The sequence below is a fragment of the Strigops habroptila genome, chromosome 4 (assembly GCF_004027225.2).
Source record: "Strigops habroptila isolate Jane chromosome 4, bStrHab1.2.pri, whole genome shotgun sequence".
Classification (NCBI taxonomy): Eukaryota; Metazoa; Chordata; class Aves; order Psittaciformes; family Psittacidae; genus Strigops; species Strigops habroptila.
Window position 1 is genome coordinate 59,251,901 of NC_046358.1, and position 26,919 is coordinate 59,278,819.

The 26,919-nt window shown below is 46.9% G+C and overlaps 1 protein-coding gene across 3 annotated transcripts in view; it reads right to left on the bottom strand.

Annotated features, from left to right (window-relative positions):
* Positions 1-26,548, bottom strand: part of PAMR1 (peptidase domain containing associated with muscle regeneration 1) — a 51,946-nt gene extending 25,398 nt beyond the window's left edge. For 2 of the 3 annotated variants that reach the window (XM_030484607.1, XM_030484609.1), the window contains exons 1-6: positions 26,343-26,548; positions 15,683-15,859; positions 14,663-14,791; positions 7,491-7,605; positions 3,275-3,492; positions 218-325 (exon numbers count right to left, since the gene is read on the bottom strand). In XM_030484607.1, coding sequence (XP_030340467.1) covers positions 218-325; positions 3,275-3,492; positions 7,491-7,605; positions 14,663-14,791; positions 15,683-15,859; positions 26,343-26,415 — 820 coding nt within the window. In that variant the 5' untranslated portion in view covers positions 26,416-26,548. The remainder of the gene's footprint in view (positions 1-217; positions 326-3,274; positions 3,493-7,490; positions 7,606-14,662; positions 14,792-15,682; positions 15,860-26,342) is intronic. The other variant, XM_030484608.1, reaches the window with a different exon arrangement.
* Positions 26,549-26,919: the final 371 nt, after the last annotated feature.

Below are 26,919 nucleotides of genomic sequence, written 5' to 3' on the forward strand. Positions count from 1 at the left end.
CTGGTTTACCTTTTTACAGATATAAAGCTCCAAAACTGTTCAGTGGAAACCTTCATGAACTACAAGCAACATGTCTCAAACAATGCCACAAGAAGCTCAGTGCATTCTCTGGTACTGTGACTGACTTAATCTGCACATCAGTGAAACTCCTAACAAAGAATAGCCTGCATCAGTAACAACTGTGGATACTGGTCATACGCACAGAGCCTGTACTCACAGTTTTCACAGCGAGTCCCCGTATAGCCAGCCAGACAGGCACATTTGTAGGTACCACTTTTGTCTAGAATGCACGTTCCATCATGAAGACATGGAGAGGAAGAGCAAGCTACAAAAGAAAGAGCAAGAACGTTCATGGTCTCTCACAGGACGTGGGCCCTACCTACTTTTTCTCATGATGGTCATGTCTTGGAGTAAATTACACATTCTGGTTAAAAGCTACAAAGACACAGTAAAGGGTGTAATGCATGTCAAAAAACCTTCTGCTCTTTCTGGATATCAGAGCCACCAGCTTTCCTTGCAAAGACTTCACTCAAAGCATAGTCTTTGAGTCTGTTATATCCAGATGTTAAGAGACAAAAAATACATAGATGCCACATATGGGTGGTGATAGAACAGAAATTCATACCTGAGTGGGCAATGAATTTGTTCCAGGCTCATTGAAGACTAAGGTCTGACTAAGGACAGTAATTCATTCCTTAAAAAGAATATATATGTGGCAGTTGTGCTGTATCCAACTAATCTAAAATATCCCTGAGAAAGGGAAGGAGAAGCAGAAGAGCCTGTACAGACTGATGCTTTGTAGTTACTGGTTTGAAGCCAGTGAACTTTCAGCTTTGTCCTTGTCCCAGCTTTGTCTCATGATTCTGTAAAAGCAGGCACGTCAAGTGAACAAGGGTAAGTGTCAGATACTGTCCTTGAAAATGCCTGATACTCAAGAGCACTAAATATTTCTCTTTTTAAAGGAGTCTTGATTTCCTGGCTTCAAACAGCATGGGACAGTACTACAAAAGGTTAAAGTCCCTGTGTTGTGTCAGAGGTCACTAGCTTGAGGGTACAGAAGGGAAAGCGTTACTGAAATTCAGTAACAGGCTTTCATCTAACTAGACCCACCATATGTCTAATCCCCAAGAGACCCTGATGCCTCCCCATCTGGTCCCCCATCCTCATGTGAAGTCTGTTGGATGAATTCTAGTCACTCATGCCAATTACTGGTTCCCATTTGACACTTGGCATGGGATGGGATGGGACCTAACACCTGCTTCCAGACCAGGCAGCGCAGCAGGTTGTATGGTTTCATCCCTTAACAACTACACATGCAGTGACCTTTCCTAAAGGGGATTTTCAGCTTATTCTGTATCAATCAATACCTTTCTGGCAGTTGAACCAGTGACCTCTGTGCTGTCAGTGCCACTGCTTCACCAAGCTATGACTTCCAAGTCAGCACAGAGCTCAGAGGAAGGGAAGACAGAAAGGGAAGAAACTCAGTTCTGACAGCACAAGGTGCTTTTTCAGTCCTCTCCATCACTTCACTAAGGTGCCGGTGATATCAGATCACCTCCACAGCCTGGTTCTCATCCTGTAAGCACATATGCCTCTGCTGCTTTCACCTGCAGCACAGGGATTTGCTCTAGCAAGCCCTTTGCAACCTGTTCCAGGGACCTTGGCTTTTCCACAGTGGGAAATTTCAGGGGAAAGGTTTCAGTTTGCAATGTGCTGCCAGAGCTTTTGGTTCTGTCCTGTCCCTGCTTTCAATTCCCCGCTGCCCCGTGCATGCTGTATTTTTCCCCTAAACTGTCCTGCTGGCCAGGTTAATGCTTCACATAAAAAGACACTGGGAGTGTTTCAAAAGCCTTTCACGGCAACTATGCGTTAAGCCAGAACAGCCTCATAATAAAGTGCACAGTAAGACCTCCTCACAAACTCTCAGCAGCCCTTTGCAACGTGCCTTGTGTGGATTACCACACTTGCAGTCACCCAGCCTCAGAATAATTACCACTAAAAATGGGGCGGAAATAAAGTGCTCCACAGTATTGGAATACCAACTGTTCCCTGCTGCGCAGAGAAAACAGAAGCCATTCAGCTCTCACCATATGGATAATGGTAGTTCCTTGAGTGTAGGCAGCCCTTATGCAGGAGCCCACACAACATTCATTTGTTCTGTATCACCTCTCCTGTTGTACTATTGAGCTATCAGTAGCTAACTGCTTCTGCTATGTTCCTGACAGGTACTAACAGTAGCACTAGAAGAACAGGGCAGGCTAAGAAATAGCACATTTTGGATTGCTAGTTACATACCTCTGATCATTGTTATATGCTGATCCACTCTAGGTTTGTGTATTTATATCAAGATTATATAAACTAACTAAACTTCCCAAGGCAGATATACCCTGCATGGATGACCTCATGAAGCGTTGGGCACCAGGCTGTGTGGAAAGCAAGTTATGGTGAGTCATGGATCCTGCAGGGTTTATCTGTGTGGAAGCAGCATGCTCTGATTAGCCTTCTGTGCCAGGAGTGCTGTGGATAGATTTGACCAAAATTCCCTACACAGCTGAATAAGGAAGATGCAGGAAGTGTGCAGAGGCTGCTTCACTTCACCAGCTACACTTCCAATGTTATTTTGCAGCCAGAAAGAAACGATGGAAAGCAGTGTGGGGGACGCGAGCACTGAGCTCTGACAAAACCACAGTAACTCTGGAGCCCTGCTTCTGTCATTCATAACACTGAGTTCATCACACCATGGAAAATGCCTCTGTTTTCTTTTCCTTCAAGAAAATAATCTGTCCTTTGTACACACTTTTTTTTTTAAGCTCTAATGGCATGACACGTGAGCCAACTCAAGAGTCATGTTAGGGCATTTTCGCTGAGCTAATTATGAGGCTTCGCATCAGTTTTTTGCTAATTGAGACAGTGACTCCGCTCCTGCTCACAGCGTTGAGCAATTCTGCAATTGCAGATGCACATGCCCCTTCCTCCATTTCCTTCTGTGCTCTTAGTGGTCAGACTCAAACAAAAAAGTCTTATAAAACAGCAGCTTTTCTGTGCTGGCTGATCTGCTTGTTCTTCTCACAGGTAGAAGGAATTCAGTCTTTGTTAGAAAAGCCTCAAATTCATATGCCATCTAATGGCTTTTGAACCTTCCCTGCACTGACTTTGTGTAAGTTGCTGTTGGCAACACAGCATGAAAGTTTTTAATGAAGCAAAACAGGGAGACAGATTAGTGCAATTGAATTAATGAGAATGAGTGGCATGTTCCACTTTGGGATTATTTTACCTGTAATTTCTTCAAAGACAGCATGAAATCCATCAAAGTTCTTGGATCCATCAGACTGGAAGAGGACATGGAGTGAAGACCCAGTGCTTCGGATGGGAGGTGGCCTCTCATTTCCACAGAATTTCTTAATTATTTGGCTGTCCAAACTGTCCCCATCACGGACCTCCACGTAGTCATACTGGCACATGTAGTCAAACTCCAGGCTCAGCATGGAAAATCTTGGGGTACAAGGACACACAGTCAGACTGCATACTCTCACCTGTGCACCCTGGCTCTGATTTATCTGGATGTTTAGTTATGTTTGTGCTGCCCCCCTTCAATGGATCAACAAGTCCCTAATCACATGAAGTCCCTCTTGCTCCATCTCAATTTCTGCATCAGGATCCTTGGAAGCCAGTTGCTCCATGAGAATATTTAAATGGCAGAACAGTGAAGTCTAAATTGAAGCCATACAGTCTGTTCACATACATCTGGTCCCTAAACATGTTACAATGGTAGAACTTTCATCTAGGGTCAGACACTGCAGAGGGGCATATTTCTATATGGCTGCTTGTTAAAAATTGTTCTATTTCTCTTAAATAAAGGTCTAAGTATCAAAAGTGACAGTATCAAAGACCAAGGCTCAAAAGCTGTTTACATTGTGGTGTTCAGAAGTCAGCAATTAGGGACACAAGGAAAGCTTGGGGATGTAACAGGAGCAGAAATAGACAGAGAAAGGGAATCCGAAACACTACAGCATGTTTCGCATCAGAAAGCAAAATGGTAGTAAATTCCCAATGTCTGGCACTTGCCCTTCTTTTGAGGGCAGAAATAAAGGACAGGAGTTAGTGCAGACGGAAAGTATTTAAAGACCTTTCCCACAATGTCTGTCTTTCCTAGCTTTTATCCAGCCACTGCACGAGGCTCCTGTTCACTAACAGCAATGTCATATAATGCTGTTTGGATTCGACAGGGCACAGAGCCAAAGCATCCCACCAGAATGTAAATGAGAAAGAGAGGGGGAAACACCAAGTGCCTCTGGAGAATGAGCAATGGCCAAGCGTGTGGGGCCCTGCCTTGGTGCAGCAGATAGGAATGAGAAGATGTGGGCCTGGAGAGGCCATGTTGCTGAATGTTCAGCAGAATATTTTATAAATTAAACTTGTTGTGTGTTTAGTTTTCCTGGGAACTCCTAATGCCACAGACAAATGCATTTAGGATTAGGCAAAGTCTCTCACATTGCCTCTTCCAGTGTGGGCCTAGTGATTTGCAAAGACCTCATTTTCACACCAAAGAGGTGAGACAAATTTCGGATGTGCTGCTGGATCTGAGTCTGAAAAGGCAAGAGAGTACTGGACCCTGTTTCCTGCTCTTCTCCCCGTGGGACTCAGGCCCCGTGTAAAGGAGGCCCCCATATTATGTGAAATGACCTTTCTTTGACAACCCATGAGCTGACTTAAGAGGTCTCTTTACTCAGTCGCCTTTGTTCAGGTCATATGGTTGGTTTTAGAGCATCAGGAGTATACTACATAGAGAGAAATGAATGAGCAGTTGCAGGAAGCTACACCAATGGAGCAGAGCCCCAGCAATGGAGCAGAGCACCTCATTTTTTAAATCATCTGGTGGAATGTAGAGCAAAACCAAAAATGGCATCTGCTTTATATATGCATTAGAGAGACATTAATTCAATTTAGCTTTACATAAAATGCATTAGTTGAATTCTAGTTCTGTCAGGTTTGCCAGAGGCATCCTCACAGGTATCAGGTTATACACTACACCTTAAAACCACTCTTTCAATGGCAGACCATATCCCAGGTATCTACTCTTACGGAAGTTACAGAGCTATACAAATTAATCCATTCATCCTTGTCACACTTGTCAGGCTACAGTTTACCCTCACTCAATCCTAAAAATATTTACTGGTTCTGCAAACTGGTATATTTCTAATTAAAATTAAGAATTATATGTGTAAGTACAGAAGGAATGCCCACTCTGTGATGGGAGCAGAATTATTTATAGATGTAAAGGTAAAACTGTCTAGCAGTGTGTTCCTGACCAAAGAATATCAAGAGATTCTCACACAGAGTGAAAGCACAGAATGAAGGAGACATACACAAAATACTGTTTTAATTGTTTGCTTTCTCTGCTTAAAAAATTATGAAGACAAAGTGGAAGGTGTGAAAAGCATAGGAAGGGTCTGATTTGCATTCTGTTTAACTTAGCATAGAAGCAGACACATTGTACCAATGGGATCTCATAACTTAGATTCATAACTGTCAGGTCAGGAAACCTGCCAAAGCTTTTCAAAACCTCTTGGCTACAGCTCAGTTGATGGGATCCTTTACAGACCACAAGGTCTGTTGCTGTTTAAATCACAGGTACAGGCAATGTAATTAACCTCAGTTCCTTCACATGTGAAGCTGTAGCTATAGTATAATTCTCTTGGATATTACGAAACTAATTTAGTGCTACAGGTCATCAGATACAAAATACAATGCAAAGTATTGTCTTGGTTTCATGTGTCTGCAGTGTGAATACATTCACCAACTCCTCTGAGGAAAGCTTCTAGCCAATGGAAAATATGTAAAACTGCATCTCTGCTGAGGCGTTAAAGAAAATGATTGAAAGTTGTGAGCTACTGCTACTGTGGTACGACATCCCTGACATGGCTCAGGCTGAGGGAGCCTATACATCACTACCCACAGAAAAAAAAGGCTGGAGAAAAGCACTAAAACCAAACCCTCACTACAATCTGGGCACCATTTATCAAACCAGCTCTGCTTAGCCAACCCCCAAAGGACCTTGTGGCACAGCCTGAAGCAAGGGAAGATTTATCTGTGCTCCTGAGAGTTTTGCTCTCCCTGCCCTACATGAGCAGAGACAAACCACTTTGTTCCCCTTCTGCATCTCGCTGTCCCCACCCCTGCCCTTGCAAGCCATCAGAGTGGCAGCAAACAGGATTTGTGCACAGAGAGAATGAAGAAAGGAGTCTCTTTGTTAGCAGTTGTGCTTATTCAGCACAATGCTGGCTGTGCACTACAGCTCTAAGCAGAGTTAGCAACCATGGAAGGAAACACCACCTTTATATGAACATGCAGTGAAGGGAATGATTCAGCATGGATGGCAGACCCCGGAGGAAGACTCTAGTAGCGTGCTTAGTTGTAGTCCAGTGGAAGATGTTCCTGTCCATGGCAGGGGGTTGGAATAGATGAGCTTTAAGATGCCTTCCAATCCAAACCAGCCTGTGATTCTATGATTCTATAATTGCAACTACTCACAACTCCATAAAAGGTTTGCATTTGCAACCTGAAAAAAAGCTGTTAGTATGGGAATGCTACAAGCTCTTCTATTCAATTGATCTCCTCTTACTAAATATTAAGTCTCTCTTTAAACATATAGGAAGAAATCTGTTTGTGTATCTATCATCATACTTTTGCCTGGGGTCCAACGCTGGTGAAATACTGATATGAAGGCTTTAGCTACTGTTTTTAATATATTAATTAGTGGGTTTTGAGTACAATCCCCTGCCAAGGTTCCTGCTGCATGAGCTCCCTGCTACACACACGTGAAAACAGTATTAATTACCCCAAATAGAGGGTCTCCTGCACTAGGGAGGATATGCCATCAAGAAGTGTGAGATTGAGTCAGCAGCAGTGGGTTAACAGGTCTAAGCACACACAGATCAGAGGAGTGATAACTTGCAGGAGAACCAGTCATATGCTCCAGACACAGGAATGGTAACAGGAGTAACTGAGGGTCATAAGAGGACAGGGCTGTTAAAATGAGTGAAAGAAATAAGAGAGGGAAAATATAGGCTAAATACCAGGCAGGTCCCACGGGCAACTCTCCTGGCATGAGAAATCATATCAAAATGTTCCTACAGGTTTTCTTCAAAGAATGTCTTAATTCAGCCTGCTACACTCTTCAGAAAACACTGGGTGTCTTGGTGTCAAGGTCTTGAAGAGAACTCTAGAGAGATACACTGTGCCCAGTATCTGAGAAACTCTCCTTAGCATACAGCTGTCCTAAATGGGAATTGAAGGCACAGCACTGATAATTTGCATGGTAGATGATTTCTGCTAGGCCAGGGGAAAGAGCTGAGGTACCAAATGCAAAGTGGTGTCCATACCTTCACTGCCCAAGGGCTCTCAGCTGTGGCTCATGATCGACTCTTGGTGATCCACATGCCCCAATGTCCACCTGAAACCAGTGCCAGCTAGAAATCAGCACGACCTACCTTAATTCAATGTTAAATCCAGCTTGCACATGAATAGTCCATTCGCATCGTGCATTCAGTGGGTAACCCTCCAACAAAATCTGACCTCTAGAAGCCCGCAGAACTTGCCCACATCCTGGGGAGCAAAGGAATAAAAAAAATATCTGTGTAAAGGACCTTCAAGAGGCATTTGAAGAAAATATGTGTAGAACCAACACCGGAATGAGAAGGCAGGATGGCTTAGGCAAATAAACGCTTTCTTACCAGGCAGTATATAAAATAAAGGCACAGCCACAAAATAGCTATAAAGACTTCTGACTCTAATATTGCCTAGGCTAAGAGCACCCCTAGAAAAGTTTTAGTTGATTGCTTCTTCCTGGTTTGCAAGGCAACCTCATGAAACTATTCCTTACAGCTTTTGCCCCACTTCTGATTAGCCCACCCACCCAGCTGGCTGACCCTCCAGCTCAGAAGAGTTGTAATGAATCTCATGTTGACCTGTGTAAAACCTGAAGCTGAGGAAGTTGGAAAAATGCCAAAGGACAATGAACACTTGAATTAGCTCAAGTGAGTGAAACAGTGAAAGGAGGAGCTGTTGCACCCAACATCATAGTTTCAAATCCCTCACAAGGAGACCCTTGGAAGAAAACCAGCAGATGTATTCCTAGGAGAGGTCTGTTTGTCCTCCGGATTCACCACATCTTCCTTATGTGTTAATGCCATCATGCCAATGGAGACATATAACCATTACAGCTCCTCCGCCAGTGAATCAGTATAACACATACATGATATACAGCCCTTATCTCTTCTTTCAGGTACATTCCTACCTTTCTTCTACTCCTGTCCCACCCTGCCTATGTCACTCTCAGCTTTTCACCATACTATAAGATGCATTTCAGTCCCCACCATCAACGGGATAAGACGAAGTACTCCCGTTGTTTGTGACCACTCTGAGAAAACCACCAGAGGACAAGGACCTGAACAAGCAGCAGACAAGGTCGCACACTGAGGAAGCAATATCTTTTCACAGCTACCCTGCAGCTGTCCCTAGGCAGCTGCCCAGGGATAGCTGTCCTATTTCCTCATCTTGGATGCTGAACATTTTTAGCCCAGAGTTCTCTCACCTTCGGTAACCTCTGCCTTTACGTCAGCTATAAAATATGGCTAATGGTATTTTTGCCTGTGGAAGAAGGATAGTTTAGTGATTTTTACAGAGCCTTCTGTGATCCGGAAATGCAAGTGCCAGCAAAATGCACAGTTAAATCATTACGCACCAAACAGAGCTAATTTCTCAGTTTCTACTTTTCTGACTACATCTTTCCAGATGGAGTCTTGCACATGGCTACATCCCCTGGTAAGCCTTCTGGCGCTTTGCTGGGGGATGAGGCTCTATCCATAAGCCAGAAATTGCAATTGAGTCTAACAGCATCGCCGAACCAGGGGACTCTGATAGGCTGCATAACATGGATAATAAGGATAAGTAAAAAGACAAATGACCCAAAAGACCTCCACAGCAACTCTCTCGCTTCATTTTACCTCTTTAGTCCAACAGAAATCCCTGCTGCTTCCATCTGTTTTCCAAGAGGAACCCTAAACTTTCAACCAGTAACACAGGGTGAATGCTTCCTACTGAAATGAGTTTTAACACTCGCCTCAGGGCCCTTCTTTCCTTCGGGAAAAGAGGGTGACAGTGACGTGGTCTGGTGAAGAACCAAGCCTCTGCGGTTCTGATTGATCTTAGTGGCTGGAAATCAGTCTTGCTGCATCTGGTCTATGGGGAAAAGTGAAAACTGCAGGTCAATTACTCCTCTTCTTAAGAAAGTGTTGCTTAAATGAAATACCGTTTGTTCATTTACCCTTGGTTACCCTTAATTAAGCAGGACCCAAAGAAACAGAAATGCTGCTCAGCAGAGTTCCTCAGAAGTGCTTCATCCTCCTCTGCGGCTCACTTAGTTCCCTTTGTAAAAGACAAGGCTAATGGCTGTGCCCAGCAACCACATTAGGATTCAGCAAGTACAGCAAGATCTGCTGTGGTGCACACGATAATGCTCCTTCCCACAGCAAGAAACAGGATCTTATGCTGCTGTTGGCTCCTGCCTCAAAAACAACCTGAGACAAAGCTGCTAGAAATCTTCAGATGGTTTGACAGGGGGCTTGGACCACCTCAAAGAAAGTTTCCCTTTCGTCCTGAAGGGCTTTTGAGTTGCTGATGCCTTTAACAAAGGAAAGCCAAAGAACTGGTGCAGAGATACTTGTATGCACAGCATACTAAATGCACTTTTCTGTTTGCAATGGTACAGCCTGAACTCTCTGAACACTGGTGCCAAGGAAGTAGGTTTGGCCAGCAAAGCAGGTGGTCCAGAGGCTAAAGAGGAGCCATTCAGTGACCGTCTCCAAAAGAATGTTTTCAGATTTGCTACCGCCCTTCTCCCCATGAAGCACCTTTGCGATCACATCAGATCTGTGCTCTTGTATCTCCAGCCCTTCTAGCAGAAGTTAGGCTGACTCCCCAGACCAACAATTCAATCATCTGTTGATCAAAAGGAGTTTTTTCTCTTCCCATTCAGAATCTGTGGGAGACCTGGAAAGCTCTGAAAAATAATTTACATCCTAAACACAAATGCTGGCAAATTCTGCCTCATTTAAAAAAAAATAATCCATTTTGGCGGAGTGTCAACATCCTTGTTCCTTTCCTGTTTCTGAATAAAAGGCAGCTTTCAGGGCCACAGTAAGATTTCCTCTAAGGCTTGTTACTAACAGAAAAGAAAACAATTTGGGAGACCTCTAAGTTGTAGCCCACAGAGACCCACGGGTCAATGGAGGGAGAGATCCTGAGGAGACCTCCGGTAAGAACTCATTATCTGCTGTTCAAGTGCTACAGCGTTGATGTGGGGCTCCTTCACAGGTCAAGAGGACTGAACCGAGGAGAATGAGAGTAGAAGAGTTACTGGTTTTCATAAATGGGCTGATATCGGAAGCTGTCCCTTGTCATGCCTTGTTGCTACCTGTTGCTTGTTGGTCACCAATATTATGTGAAACACGAATGTTTGCAAAGTCGCTAAAACTACCAGTGCTGTTGTTCATCACAGGGACCACATTCAGACAAGGCTGAGGGCAGCTATTAGGTAATACCACCTCGTCTCCTGCTTCGATGTGTTCTCAAGTGACATGATAACTGGAAGTTGACAAAGGTAGATGGAGTGCAAGGTACAGAAGAAAAGGTCCTGCAGGTTCTTCTGGTTTTAGATTCCGATGTGCCTTTTAGAGCATGATAGTCCAATCCAATAAACAGTGCTATTAGGAAATGTCCCAGTAGCAAACTATTATAGAATGACAGACTGGTTTGGGTTGAAGTTCATCCAGTTCCAACCCCCTGCCACAGGCAGGGAGACCTTCCACTAGACCAGGCTGCTCCAAGCCCCATCCAACCTGGCCTTGAACACTGCCAAGGATGGGGCAGCCACAGCTTCTCTGGGCAAATGTGCCAGCGCCTCAGCACCCTCACAGGGAAGAACTTCTTCTTAATATCTCATCTAAATCTCCCCTCTGACAGTTCAAAGCCATTCCCCCTTGTCCTGTCACTACAGGCCCTTGTCGAAAGCCCCTCTCCAGATTTCTTGTTGGCCCCTTTAGGTACCGGAAGCTGCTCTAAGATTCTCCCTGGAACCTTCTAGCATTCTTCCAATTGACTCTATTCGGTGTGGGGTTTTTTCCCTACTAACATTCCTTTGGACTACCACATACAATTTCTTTTTACCAAATGATCTGGCATCCTTTGGCTGTTCTTCAGCCACACCCATGTATCTGGCTATGCCAGCAGACAGTACAAACCAGACTGCCCAACAGGCCAGCCCATGCTGCTTCTTCCTGGTCTAGTGGAAGGTGTCCCTGCCCATGGCAGGGGCTTGGAACTAGATGAGCTTTAAGGTCCCTTCCAACCCAACCTTTCAACCAGTCTGTGATTCCCCACCACCGCCCTCCAAGCACACAACCGCTTTTGCTGGCAGTGTCCAGAAACCTCACCCTGCCCTCCCCATTGCGCACAGCCCCTTGGCTGCTGCCCTGCGGCTGAGGCAGTGCCACCAGCCCACAGAGCTGGATGGGGCACTCCAGGGCCAGAGGTCTGCTCCCCTTGTGGTAACCATTCCCTGCCCCACAGCTGTGCGGTGTTAAATAGGCATTAATCCTGCCCATAGTCTACACTGCGGCTGGCACTGCACCCCTGGCACTCATCTCCTCGTCCCTACAGGTGCGGCCATTCCCCCACCCCCTGACAGGAAGCGGCCTCGGGCCTCTCGTCCTCCTCCGGGGCCCCCGGGTGACACCTAGCGGCGACGGTGCCGCGGCACCCGAGCGCCCCAGGGAAATGGTGTAGCGGCAGGGGCGGCGCGGCGGAGGCTGAGACCGGTAGCAGGGAGTTCTCGCCGGGCTGGGCAGGGCCCTGGGCGGCTTCTGAGGGTGGTGTGAAAGGACGGAGTGGCGGGGTGCCGCTCGGTTACGGCGGACCCCGCCCGAGCCGCTCGCAGTCTTTGCCGGCCCCGGGAGCAAGAGCCCGCGGCTGGGTCCGGTGCCCCGCGGCAACACCTCCCGCGGCCCGCGAGAGGGAGACAAACCCCGGCGGTCCGCGGCCAGCGGCCGCGGGTTCGGCCGGGGCCGCGTCGGGTGCTCGGGGGCTGCCGCCCCGGCCCGAGCCCTGGGCAGCCGCCCCGAAGCGTTCAGACGCGGGCAAGGGTGGCAGTCTGCGGGTAGCTGTCCCTCAGCGCAGGGGCAAAGGTAGAGGCGAGCCTCGCTGGGCGGGGGGTGGTAAAATCTAGGGGAGAAGCTTCAGCTGGGGAAGCCCTGCAAGGACAGCTCTGCCAGCAGGAGCAATCCATTCCTGTTCCCCATAGCCGCCGACCTGGTGCGGGGCAAAGCTTTGTGTGTGGATTGTGCAATGACCGGCTTGGTCAGAGCAGGTCCCACCGGCCGGACGTGTGCTTGCTAGCAGAAGGCACTGGCATTTGCAATGGAGTGTGAAGTAGGCAGATTACATCCCCCAGTTTCTGCGGTTGTGTTCCCCTGTGTTCCCAGGATTGATAGACCATACACAGACCTTAGGGCAGCTTCCAGTGCCTAAAAGGCCCGACAAGAAAGCTGGAGAGAGGCTTTTTACAAGGGCCTGTAGTGACAGGACAAGGGGGAATGTCTTTAAACTGACAGAGGGGAGATTTAGATGAGATATTAGGAAGAAGCTCTTCCCTGTGAGGGTGGTGAGGCGCTGGCACAGGTTGCCCAGAGAAGCTGTGGCTGCCCCATCCCTGGCAGTGTTCAAGGCCAGGTTGGAGGGGGCTCGGAGCAACCTGGTCTAGTGGAAGGTGTCCCTGCCTGTGGCAGGGGGTTGGAACTGGATGAGCTTTAATGTCCCTTCCAACCCAAACCAGTCTGTGACTTATTGGCAGTCTGCCCTGGCCAGGTGCCCAGGGCAGGCTGCAAAGTTCCAGATGTGATCCTATGTGCAGGTCCCAAAGAGAGATACCTCTTCCTTTGCTCTCCAAAATGTGATGTTAGCAGATCCACTGCTCCAGCAGCCAGTGCATGCTGTCCTTCAGAGGCTACTCGCTGGCCAGCCTCCAGACCAAAAGCCACATAGCTGTGAGCCCTCAGGCCTGCACCCAGCATGGTCACAGACTGCTTTCTGGACCAGCAATCTCTGCATGCCTGAGCCTACCACCAAGACTAAAAGTGAGGCAGCCATAAGAGCCAGAACAGGGGACCTCAGAAGTGTGCTGAGGTCACAACTGCCACCTGTGCTCCTCTTTAAGAGTGGAAAAGATCTGCCCAACCTAACCTGGCTCTGAAGTACCACAGACCCACACAAGACAGACCACACCCTCAGCGTCACACTGCTTCCCTCAAAAGAGCAAGTAGGAAGGAAAGCACTATAGGCAAAGCTCTTCAAAATTTCAGTATTGCAAAAATGTCCAAGCAGGCTGCAGTGAGAGGGTGTGTTTGCTTTAAAACACAAGTAAGCAGAACAGGCTGAAATATACAGCGGGCAGCCAACCTGCTCAGGCAGAGAGAGGAGGGATTAGATGAGCTAATGATTCCTTCTCAGCTCTGCTCTTATAAAAAGTGCCAGGGAAGCTCTAGCATCGACCCAGGGCAAACGGGACTTTAAAGTGCTATCAGAAATCACACCGTCAACAGCAAGGGACTCAGTTTATCAACTCCAGAAGCACCAAGGTTGAGTTGGCCCTGTTGCTGAAACATGTTGATTCCCCATATTCTTCTGTATGAAGCAATGATTTTATTTTGTTTGCTTTCACCTCCTGAATGGTCGCGGGCTGTGCTGGGAAAGGAGGCTCAATTGTTGCTTTAAAATCAGTGACTAAAAGGAGGCTAGGTTAAGATATGTAGAAAAATGGACAGAACAGAGCAGGAAAGGGAAGCTCTGCTTTCATCTCTTTCACTGAAAGGTGAACAAAGAGACAATCAATACAAATGGTGGAAAACTGGTAAAAGAAATACTAAAACTATCAAGTTAGTTCATGGAATTCCCTATTGAAAGATAGCATTGGAACCAACAGCTTAGCAAAATCCAACAACCAGGAGTTCTTTTATGCTGTTGGGAACAAAACCTTCAGATATTGCTACCAAAGCCTGCAACACTCCTGGTCCATCATGGCACTGTTAGCAGTTGCAAGACACTGTTTTCCAGAGCTTCCATGGAGTGTGTTGGAGCTGTGTGAAGGAGGGAGGGAGCAATGAGTCTTGCCTGCAGCTGGTTCTGCAGCCCAGGGGTTGAAGGAGGACAGAGGAGAAGCTCTTTGATCTAGCTGATGCCCTTGTAAATGTTTATGCTTTGCCGAAGGCCTCTGGGGAATCAGTTATGCTGAAGAATGTCCAAGACAGACAGACAACAGAAGATTTCCAGAGTCACCATAGTTAAAGTTTTAAAATAAACCAAAACAAACCAGAAGTTTAGTAGGGTTGCAACCTCCTGTGGCTTGGGGCCCAGGCCAGTGCTGCGAGCACTGGGAGAGAAGTTCTACCCCCTGTAGACCCGCTCACTGCCTGCTTGTGCTTGTCCTCTCCTGTCTGTGCCCTTTGAAGAGTCACCATTCAGGGATAACTGGAAAGGCACAGCATGGCTCCGGTCCTATCCCACCGTTCCCTGCCCCTGCCATGCCTCCCTGCCCATGTAGGACACTTACTCATGCAGTCCCCTCCGTACCAGCCAGCTCTGCATGCTGCACAGTAGATCCCTTTGATATAGAAGTCGTCGAGCGTCCCTCCCCAGGAGCCATTGCGGCAGGACTTGCAGTTCTCAAAAATGGTGCAGCCTGAAAGGAGAGCCACAGTGTTAGACGACAGCCAAGGTGGATTGTCCTGCAGGAAGAGGAGCAGCCTCTCCCTCTTGTCCACAGAGAATGCTGGTTATATTAATGACTGCTGTGGTGCTGACAGCTTCACTGCTGTGAACTGCACCCAACCTCCACCTCCAAACCCTAGGCAGCTCAGACTCTGAGATTTGGATCCAAACTCCCAGTCTGACTTGCCCAAACATCTAAATCTCATTGCTCCAACTGTAAATGTCTCTCTCAGAAGTCTGAATGTGGCTGCTGGTGCCCATGGGCACCATGGGCTGGGCCCAAGTGATTCTGATGTATTCTAACCTGGTCCTGTCTCCTGCGCTCACCTTTCGCTTCACCCTTTCCATTTTGACAGACTTCCAAGTCATAGAGCCATAGACTAGTTTGGACCTTAAAGATCACCTAATTCCAACCCCCTGCCATGGGCAGACTGTTATAAGGTGTCCCCTGAGCCTTCTCTTCTCCAGGCTGAACAAGCCAAACAAGCCAAAGGTTGTCTCTCCCTTCTTGCTTCGGGCATACAAACCATCCCAGAGCACTTACAAAACGCTCCTGGTGTGAAGCCAGCGGCAGCATTGCTGTTTGGCAGCTCCCCAGCCTGCCCAGGACACCCAGAGGATAACACTGCCAGTGGAAAGTGTGGTGGTTTTTTTCTGGCGACACTACCTGCTGCACAGGACCATGCCAGGTGTCCTGCTGCTGTCAGCGGAGTAGCAGAGGAGGCTCCTGGGGAGATCTGGGGCAATCCCATGCCCCAGTGATGTGTGCCTGCCCTTGCCACTCCCCTACCAAGCAGCTACTCTAATATGCTGATGCCTTGGCCAAAGCTTCAGTGCAAATGCAGCATGGCCTGAAACATACCTGGGTGGATTAAGCAGGAGTCACACTCATTGTCCTCATTCCTGCAGCAGGGAATGGTGTAGCCCACTCTTTCCTTCTGTCCTGGGCAGATGCACTCTATTTGGTCATATTCACAGCACTCCCGACACATGATATTCCACTCAGCGCCTGGGCAGTTTTCATTGATTACTGTGTACTCTGATAGTGGGGAACAGAGAAGAGAACACAAGGAAATGATCCATTATCTGCCATGGATTGACAGGATCAGAGGCAGACTGTCACAGTAAGTGCAGATCCCATTTCTCCACCAGCGCACTGTCTAAGTTCTATAAAGTGAGCTCTAACTAGTTCATGGTGCTGTCAGTATGTCTCCTCACCAACTGACAGGCCTGATGACTATTTTCATGGAGTGTGGTGGTAAAAAGAGAGAGAGCAGACTAGAAAGATGTGGCACGAAGGAAACATAATGAGACTATCTCTTTCTTCTGTTTCCCTCTTTCCTCCCCTTTTTTCTTTTTTTTCTTTTTTTATTCACTGTGATTAGGTAACATCCTTTTTCCTATTGTTTTAACTGCTGAGTAATGGGGCTCCCTTGTTATTGCAACAAGCCATACATATCTAAGGTATAGCATGTCCAACCATGCCTGTACATGGCTCCCTTCTCACACAGATGTTTTGATCCTCTGAGGGCTGGAGCACCACTGTTCTGGAGACAGGCTGAGAGAGCTGGGCTTGTTCAGCCTGGAGAAGAGAAGGCTCCAGGGAGACTTTAGAGCAGCTTCCAGTGCCTAAAGGGGCTGAGAAGAAAGCTGGGGAGAGGCTTTTGACAAGGGCCTGTAGTGACAGGACAAGGGGGAATGGCTTTAACCTGACAGAGGGGAGGTTTGGATGAGATATTAGGAAGAAGCTCTTCCCTGTGAGGGTGGTGAGGCGCTGGCATAGGTTGCCCAGAGAAGCTGTGGCTGCCCCATCCCTGGCGGTGTTCAAGGCCAGGTTGGACGGGGCTTGGAGCAACCTGGGCTAGTGGAAGGTGTCCCTGCCCATGGTAGGAGGTTGGAACTGGATGACCTTTAAGGTCCCTTCCAACCCAGACCATTCTGTGATACTATGATATGCATATATATTTTCATATGTAGAGCTTGTGTACACACAGCTTCACATATGTCAGATGTCACTTGGTGAAACAAATGGGTGTATTTGTAGTGTAGGTGAGTTGAATTAACTTGGCCCTTAAAGATTTGTAAAAATAAAGCTACTGCCACCTAGAAATGCTGTTTGATCACTTCTTGCCCTTGCCTCGACTGAAACAATAAAGATAGACTGTCTTTGATTTACTGACAATTTTTGGGCAACATATACGGCCTTGACAAGGAAATTTGTGGATTTGATGCTCTGTAAGATTTTCTTCACAGAAATCATTAAATCAATTATTCTGAAGTTTTGTTGAAGCTATTTTTTTAAAGAAATTAGTGTGAAGACTATGCACCTCCTTCATAATGGCAGGATCCCTTTTGTTTTGCATAAATAAGTGAAAAGAGGGAATTCTGGGCTACTGAACAAAAGGCAAAGGAATCCTTTCCCTCTGAAATTTAAGAGTGAGATGCACAGAGCCACTAGTGTGTGTAACAAATGTTTGGTTTTGTTGCTGTGCTCAGCCTGGGCTCCAGGGAGGAAGAGGCATAACCCTGCTCCCTGTGCCCACACTTGGCCATTATTACCCTAAACCAAAAGAGAATGAGGCAGGGAAGAGTGAGTGGAGATTTTTTGGCAGAGCAGAATTCTAGAAGGCAGGCCTTGGCCAAATGTGGCAGAGATAATTGTGGGGTGCTTTGTGGCCCTGACTTTGATAATCCTCCAAAGCAGGCAGTCTGGCTCGCAGGCAGTGGCTCTGTCTTCTAGCATCAAACACAGTCCAGAAAGTGGCTTGACCTTTCTTAGGGAGAAGCAGGAAGAAGCTGCTTGACAACCCATGCAAAATATTTAGCTGAAAAGAACAAACAAGTCTCTGGACAGTCAAATAAACAGTGGATTAATTTATGGGATTTTAAGGGTGGAAGAAAAGCTCAGTAAATCCAGGCATAAACAGCACACAAGGAAGCAGCTCAAGACCACAAAAACGACGCAAAAAATGGCTGTGTTGGGAAAGCACATGAACCTCCAGGGCCGGTGTCGGAGGGAAGACCTGCTTGGCTTGGGCACAAAAGCAATGTTTCACCTGATGCTTCGAGCCCAGTCTGAGGGACAAGTGAGATGAAAGATAAGCACTGAGGCATACACAGGGTGGCTGGTCATTCTCATGTGTTTCCAGGTTCAGATGGCAACACACTCATGCTTTTCACAGACATGTGTGTCTAGTGACACCCCCTAGTCCCTATAGCACATTTCAGAGGCTAAGGCTGTCAGCAATGGATTTTATAAAGCAGTAGGAGGGGATCGGATTTGATGGATGGACCACTCAGTGGATGGTAACAGAGAACGTCCATCAATGGCTTGGTGTCCAAGTGGAGACCAGTGACAGTGATGTCCTCTGGGGTCACCAGTTGGGACCGGTGCTGCTCAACATCTTGGTCAGCGACAAACACGTTGAGCAGTCTGGAAAAGCCAACTGTGAAAGCTCAGAAACATGTGACAGGACAAGGGGGAATGGCTTTAAACTGACAGAGGGGAGATTTAGATGAGATATTAGTGAGAAGTTCTTCCCTGTGAGGGTGGTGAGGCGCTGGCACAAGTTGCACAGAGGTAAAGCTGTGGCTGCCCCATCCCTGGCAGTGTTCAAGGCCAGGGTAGACAGGGCTTGGAGCAACCTGGTCGAGTGGAAGGTGTCCCTGCCCGTGGCAGGAGGTTGGAACTGGATGAGCTTTAATGTCCCTTCCAACCCAAACCATTCTGTAATTCTGTAATGTTCCCAGTCAATGTCTGAGGGCTGAGTTACAGTAATGGCAGTTCCTCACAGTAATGATGCCACTTCCCCTTCTCCCTGGTGCTGAGCTGTGGCTTTGTCTCCTCACTTTGGGAAGCCTTCCCTGCTAACAGCTGGGCCCTGAGCTTTCTCTGTGAAAACCTGAGGGTCGGTGATGAACCACGGCCTCTGTACCATGAACCCACAGAAGCCACTGAACGGAAGGAGTGGAAGGAGATTACTCCTTGTCCTGCAATAGCTTGAAGGGTGAATAGTTTTAACCTGCTGGACTACTCAGCTTCTACTGTGACTCACTTTCTTTACAAAGTTGCAGCAAATCCAGCTCTGATCTGACTTGCCAGGTTCACACACATTCCTTACTTTCTCTGGCCCAGAATTCCCTCTTTTCACTTATTTTTGCTTCACCTTTTCAAAACATGCTGGCTTCCTTGGCCAAGCTGTGCTTGGGCAGCCTGGTGTTCTGCAGAGGAGCTTGAGCAGTTAGCAATGTAGTCATCATCTCCCTGACACAAGTGTGTCTGGTTTTACTATCACCCGCATGGCTAGGCACACGTAAGACTCAGCCATCTCTATCCTCTCTAAACCTGAAATACTGTCTTGTTCCAAACTGCAGGACTTCGGAAAAGGTTGTAAGAACTACACAAGAAATTCTTTTATTAGCACTTGGAAGGGTCATGATGGAGGTTTGACAGAAGTACTGTTTGAAACTGAGTGGAAATGCAGCCTTCCAAATGGTCAGTTTTTACTGCACCAGTCTGAAAAGCCCAAAGTCTCCTTGCAGGGTAAGTGAAGGCTCCATTAGTGCTCATCCTGAAGTCTGGAGATATATTACTTATTCTTATGCCAATGAGTTCAAAGAGGATGCCCAAGTAATAAAAAAAAAAAAATAGCTGCAAGAATAAGACCATCTTAAACACTGGTTCTATTCAATACAAGGTGTGCTGGATAGGATAGTGATGAATCCTGTGAGATATACAGTAAGCCCAGTCAAATCTCTCATTCAGAGGAAAAGCGGAGACCTATCAGGGGTGGAAAAAAGTCTGATCATCAAATCAAGCTATGTCTTAGAGCTCAGGGATGAAGAACTGCTAAAAGCCAAGCTGAATTTGACCTTGCAAAGGAAATTAAAATAATAGCAAAAGGTTCTTCATGCATTTGAAGAATCAAGAAATAAGGAAAGAGGAAGAGAAACTCCTGTGGGATGGGGGTGCGGATGAAATATAAGTCCATGGGTGGAGAATGTAGTCAGTTATTAGCTTTCATCTTCAGGGAGGTTGTTTATGGGGAACAAGGGTTTCAGGCTGTGGAAACAAATAGTGTGATGCACATATTAGTGAGCTTCTAACCAACTGCAGTTTGTACCATGGGATATTCAAGTAAACCAGTTTTGGTTTATCTTACTAGGTCTGGCTTAACACTTTGGTGATTCACGAGCAGAATTGCTGCCTGAGGGGTGGGTCAGGCAGCTCATCAGAGTAAAACTGCAACTTCAGCAAACTTGTCTTTTGCCATGGCAAATTTGTCAGTCGTAGACACCTTGCTAGATAGAAAGGGGATTTCTGTTCCAAAAGACTGAGAGCTGGGAAAATGATATGACTAGGAACTGAGGTGAATTGAAGCAAGACCAATTACACCAATTAATTCTTGTATCTTCCACTTCTTTGGAAGAATGACTTTTTTAGGCTGCAATCACTTTAAGCTGATATAAACCCATGCTGCTGCTGAGATGGGACGCTTTCCTCCCTTCTCTTCCTGACTTTCCATCTTCCCATTCCCACTCCTTATCTTTGTGCTGGCATTAGCTGCTATGTGGAGGGATCAGATGACCAATCCAGCAGAAAACCAGTTTGCCATCTCCATCCATCCTTGGTGGGGAGGGGAGGAGGGAAGAAAAGTTTACAGCTTAAATGTTCTCTACAGTCCTCCAAAAGAGAGACCACCTTAGGACCCTGCTGGCTGTATGTATTTATCAGAAATCCTGAAAGACGGAAGAAAGTGCTTGATACAGACATCCATATCTTGGTCTGAACTGATGGAACTTCTCATCGTACAAGCCCATTCTGTTACCCTGAAAAGTTGAATTCTCGTTTCATGCCCCAATTTATCCATCAGCACATTGGTAAAATGCTACTTAGGCTCCAAGAAATATTATTTTAAATTGCTTTGAAAATTGCCATATGAATTAAGAGCACATTTTAAATAAGAGCAGATACAAACAGATACATCTCTAAAATTGGAAGTCATCCATAGAGGATGACTTTTGCAAAGTGGTTATTCAACCAGTTCGTGTTCCATGGGAGAACAGGCCCCTTTTTCTTTGATTACATTTTATTTTTTCAGCGTGATGCTCAAAACCAATTACTGCCTTCTGCAGAAGAAATGAACATTTAAGTTTGCAGGAGCACTTTCTTAAGGCTTTTATTAGGGAATGTTTGGCCATGTAATAATTGTGAAATAAAGCTTTCTCATTTGAAAGAAAAAATAGCTCCAACAGAAGTGAAACCTGGGTGAAACAGGTAACTTTTTTTTTTTCCCCCCACATCTGTCTCATTTTTATTCCTGTTTTATAGAATCACAGGATCACAAAATGGTTTGGGTTGGAAGGGACCTTAAAGCTCATCCAGTTCCAACCCCCTGCCATGGGCAGGGACACCTTCCACTAGCCCAGGTTGCTCCAAGCCCCGTCCAACCTGGCCTTGAACACTGCCAGGGATGGGGCAGCCACAGCTTCTCTGGGCAACCTGTGCCAGCGCCTCATCACCCTCATCTCTACTGTCATTGCACAGATGTGCAAGCTGGGCCCAACCCCGTAGGTGTGATGCCTGTGGACATCAACAACAAGAACAGCTCTGAGCACACAGGAGATAGAGAACTTGTCAGCTGGAAATGAGAAACATCTTGGGTGAAACTGTGGCTCCACTGTGATGAACAGCAAAACTCTCCATTTGATTTAAGTAAGGCCAAGAGGAACAGACCTTGGAAGGGAAGAGAGATGTTCCCTTTAAGAGGTTTTTATTGGGGCTCTTCGAAAACAGTGTACCCCAAAACATTAATAATGAAGGAAAGTACAGGTTTTATTCTTAATCTCTTTTTGCCTCAGATAGCCTATTGTGCAAAACGAAGCCTGGTTTCCTAATATATGTGTTAAAATGGTGAAAGAGATAATGCTGTCTCTAAAAACACTTGTTTCTCTTTAGGAATTATGTTCCTGTTACTCTTTTTAGCAGCTGGGCTAGTAAAAAGAGGAGATAAAATACATCCCTGTTTTAGTTTTACTCACTGCGTTTACCTTACGGGTCACAGACCTTTGTTGAAAAATCAGACTGCATCTCCTGTAGAGTCAGTGAGCATCATGTGCTGGCCATTGCTGCATGCTTTCACACAGCAGTGAGAGTAGGGAGGGGGGAAAAGAAAGGATTTCTATTTTGAAAAAATCAAAGCCAGTGGGTGAACACAGAGGGCAATCATAGAATCATAGAATGGTTAGGGTTGGAGGGACCGTAAAGATCATCTAGTAAATCTAGTATGCTAAGCTGCATTTGTCCTCTTAATAAATGTGCATTAACTTGACAGTCTTTTTTAAGTCCCAAATGTACAATTGTGTTCAAAGCAGACTAAACTACTAAAGCATACTCTCTTTAAGAAAAGCATTGAAACCTGTCTAGTGTATGTACAACTGTGTTCTGCGGGATGAGATCACTTGTCTTAAGCTCTGCCTTTTTAACAATTCAGATCATGTTTCACATAGAAAAAAAGGAGAATACACATTCTGTTTTGGTTCAGGAATTGGAGTCTGCGTAATGTTTTCAAATAGGAGGGTCTCTATTCCAGGTTTCCTGTTGTCATATAGTGTTTAGTAGATAGAAGTTCAGATATAAATAGTCCTGATGGTGTTCCTGATAGGCCATAGGTTTGCTTCATTGTGCTCCTGCAGTAGTGCCCTTTCTACATTTGTAATCTTCTATTCTGAACTAGGCTACGACAAACAAACTGTAAACTCCCAACACTTCTCCAAGGAGAGAAGAATTGTTAGTTCAATAAAAAAATTATGCTTGAGGTCTCCATCAGGTCCTTAACAGGATTCCCCATCTGACTTCCAAAGCTTGTATCTCTCTCGACACTGCCTTGTTTTGCTTTGTCTAAAGGGAAAGCCAAATAAAAATTGCGGTTCCTATTTGTGAGATCCAGACTTTGCCCATCTAAGCACTGTAACGGTGGGTTAATGCAAAAACTGCATTAACACAAATAGCTCTTGGGTTTTCTGTTTCCAGTCTTAACTGAAAACAGGACTGTCAATTCAGTCTTTTTACATGTTTAAGCCTCTGTAATCCCACTACCCCTCAGCCAACATCACCTCAGTTGTGATGCCTAACCAGCTGTGTCGTTCCCACCATTTTCCTCTTTCAATAAACTGCATGTCCTGCAGCCCCTCCTCTTGCCTGGTCTACCCACTGCTGCAGAGAGGACTGGCAATTAGCTCTCAAATAAGATGCTTGTTCCAATTGGAAATTTCCAGTTCCCTTTCTATCTACATTTCATCAGCCCTTGTTCCCTGAAGGTAAGCTGTAATATGCAAAATATAGCCATACTCCACACCTCCTGAGTCAAAACTTTGCTTCTTTCCCCATAGAATAGACTGGTTTGGGTTGGAAGGGACCTCTATGCTCATCTAGTTTCCAACATCTAGTTCCCAAGCAGGAACACCTTTACTGTAACTTTTTTGTCATAGTTGGATTTAAATCACCGGCCATCTATGCCACTAGCCAGGATGTTTTTAGCACCTAAAGCAACCTGAAGAAGTCTGCCTCCCCTTCTTCAGTTTTGTCTCTGTCAGCTGGCATTTGTGATTTTATTATCAGCACTGGCTTCATCGAAGAAGGGCCATGACAGGCTAAAATAGCCAGGGTAAAGGCTAAAACTCAGAGGCTGCCTCATTACCCTTCAGACTTTGATTTCCTTCTGGGATAAAGGAGTTTATTCTGGCCACAAAAGTTGTACTAGGGGGATTAGGAAGAGATTTTGTGCTGCAAGACAAGGAACAGGAACAGGTAACGAATGACTTAGTGGCAGCATTGGTGAAGTTAGAGAGCCCAGCCTTTGCTAATGGGGTCTAGGGGACAAAGCCAGGCTTCTGCAATAGGGCAGAATATTTGTGAATCTGTGGAGAAGAAGCAGCTGCCGTATTGAAATTCATGACTACATAACATGAGAATGTACTTGTGTTATAAACATGGAGGAGTGGTGCTAGACCTGTCTTGAGTTCTTGCTTGCTGTAGTGGTGTGAGACCTGGAGCACGTTGGCAGTTTACTTGCAGTTAATGCTGACCAGAGAGAAATAGTCCTCAGACAGCAGCAAAACCCCTGAGCCTCCATCTCAAATTTTACTCCTTATAGGAGTGTGTAGTCCAGCCCTAACCAAGGACTGCAGATGTCCCCATCTGTCCCCACTGACATCTTACCTCCCTGCCCTATGGCCTCCATCCCCATTTGCACCACGTCCCTGGTCTTGCAGGACAGAGAAGGGCATCCACGTCCCCAAGGGAGCTCATGCTGCTTGGAAACACCCGCAGGGCTCTGTGGTGGTGAGGGCTCCTGCTGGGCCAAAGACGACCCAAATGCTGGCCACCAGCAGGCTTTCAGGGACCCCTGGAAGCCCCTTGAGATGGCCTTGGGTACAAGAGTGAGTAACCCCAGCTTTTTTCCAAAGTAAAAAGCAAGTCTCTTTCGCTTTGTCCATGCTAGGAACCTAAACATGTGAACTGAAGTAACCCGTTTGCTAAGATTGAATGCATCTGGATGCATCTGAGTGCATCTGGCCTCCACTTCTCTAGACAGAGACAGAGGCTGGAGGGGGAGGGAAAGAGAGGTTGGGAAGGGTTTAGATAGGCAGAAACAAACACACATATATTTTTAAGGAAATATGAGTCACTTGCACTTCAAGTTTATTCCAAAAATCAATTCCCAGACCTCCCCGACTCCTGCCCCTAACTCTTGAGGCAGGCCCTGTGCAACTGGGTGTGATAAATAGGGATAAAAATTGGATACATCTGTAGGGAGGAGGCAAAATGCTCTTTTCCAACCTGCCCTGACACGCTAAGGCCACCACCGCACTCTTGAATTGCTCCCCTGTCTCTGAGTGCCTCTCCCACCGCTGCCGGAGGGGAGCTTCTGGCCCCCTCCTCTTGTTGCCAGCTATGGGCAAGTGCCCACTCCCCCGCAGCAGGGCAGGGGAGGCACAGCTAGGAAGGAGGTGGGGTGAGAGAGACGGCTGGCTCTCGTCCGTGTGCCCCACAGGCCCTTCTCGCACTGCTCCTGGAGTGTGAGGAGCTGGTGTCGGGGAACCAGCATCCTCCTTCCCAAGCGTGAAGCCCCACAGCCCTCATCTCCTTGCTCTTCGTTGTCCTGCCTCCCCTTGTCACCAGCAGCCCAGTGCCTGCCCACTCAGCAGACCAGCTTCTCACCATGGCTGAGACAGGCTGCTCTTGCAGCAGATCTGAGAGATCTGTTGCCCACCTCACTGCTTTGACAGCTGCAGCCCATGCCTAGGGCTGCTCTGCCACTATTTCTGTGCCACTCCAGCGTGTGCCATGGAGCCACCTCTCCTGGCCAGTGTGCAAGGTGGCAGGGGGCTGAGGAACAGACCACTGCAGGGTCAAGTCAGTGCATGTGGAATGGAGGTGTGGAGAAGCTCTCTGTGCTCGTGCCCCAGGGGAAACATTGGCAGGAGGTCAGGCTGCAGGCACTGGTGGGCAGACATCCCTGGTCACCACCAGTCACCTTCACCCTAGCCTCCGAGGCAATGGCAGAGCATGGCAGAGGCAGACCCTCTGCTGCAGCCCCAGGTCAGGCAGGCTCTGAAGCACCATCCTTGACATAGATGGTTGATAGCCATCCCAATTGCAGTGCCTGCGTACCTGACAGCTCCCCCAATAACAGGCACTTACCTTGCCAGGAGCGCCATGGTCTGCAGCAGCTTGAAGGGTGGGTGATGTGAGGGCACCTCAACTCTCTGTCGTTAGGGCTGCAGCTCCTGAAGAAGCAGCCGGCAGTGCCAACAAGCGAGATGCTGCCAGCAGCTCCGGCCACTTCCATGTGTAAACAACAACAGCAAATCTGCGCTCAACAGTAACTGCTTTTTGCTTAACCTTATCAAGAAGAAACCATACATGCTGGTTCAGCAGAAATTGGGGTGAGGCTTGAATATGAAAAAGATCATTCTGCTTTAACGAGGCTTCCTCTTCGAAAGAATAATATTGGCAGAACTAAAGCCCAGATCGGAAACAATGTGTGGCTTTTGTTTTCTTTTTTCCTTCACTTTTTTCCTCCCTTGCCTTCATTGTCGGTGTTGGGGCTGGAGAGGAAAGTCTCCGTCTTGCCAAACTAAACAAATTACGCTTTACAATTCAGAGACTTAAATGCCTCTTTTTATCATAATTTCCTTAGCTCAGCATTGAGAAAATAAAGCAGTAGTAAGAAGAGTGATTGCATACCCTTTTCCTGATGGCCATTGGCAAACAAATGCAGCCAGTTGTTTCTCTTTAAGTCTATTAAGTTTGCCTGGAAATCATCCCTGGACAAACCTCCCCCCACACACACTCCATGCTGGCAAGAAAAAAAATAAATAAAGCAGAGCCCCTTCTTTCTGTTATTACCACCCCTGCAGATGTCCCTACTTCCCATGACAGCACATGAGATCGAACCTCTCTGAAGGAAAGGGACTCATTCGGCCGTGCCGGGAATGTACACGCTCACTTACGGTACCTCTTGGCAAGCAGGAGATGAGCAGGAGCTGGAGGAGAGTGAGTCCTACATGTGTCCAGGGGGCTTGCTCCATAGTGCCCGGGCCAGTATAGCGGTGTGACTGCTCGGGAAGGGAAAGCAGGCAGCTTTTACTGGGACCTCACCAGCTCCGGGCTGCGAGGGATCTCGGATTTCAGACCTCAGCTCTCTCCCATCCTCACCAGAGGGGAACTACCTTCAAGAGACTTCTCAGGCATCCAGAAGCACGACGTCACCCCAAACCTCTCCAACTGCTGCCTTAACCCTTTCTGGACTCTGGCAGCCGATCGCTTTTGTGATGGCTTTTATTGACACAGCGCTTGGCTCTGAGGTAGCAATTTTCGTTTTGGAAAGAAAGACATTGCAAAGGGGGAGGAAACAGAAATGTGAGTATCTATTTATGTGAGTCGTCCCATTTGCTGTGGGTGAGCTGAAATTATGGATGCCTCCAGAGGGAGGCACTTTGTATATCCCCCTCCTTGGGCTTGCAGGGGTTGATGCATCCTGGGGTGCTGCCCCTGACGTGGGGTAGGTGCAGATTGGGGTTCCTGGCCCACGC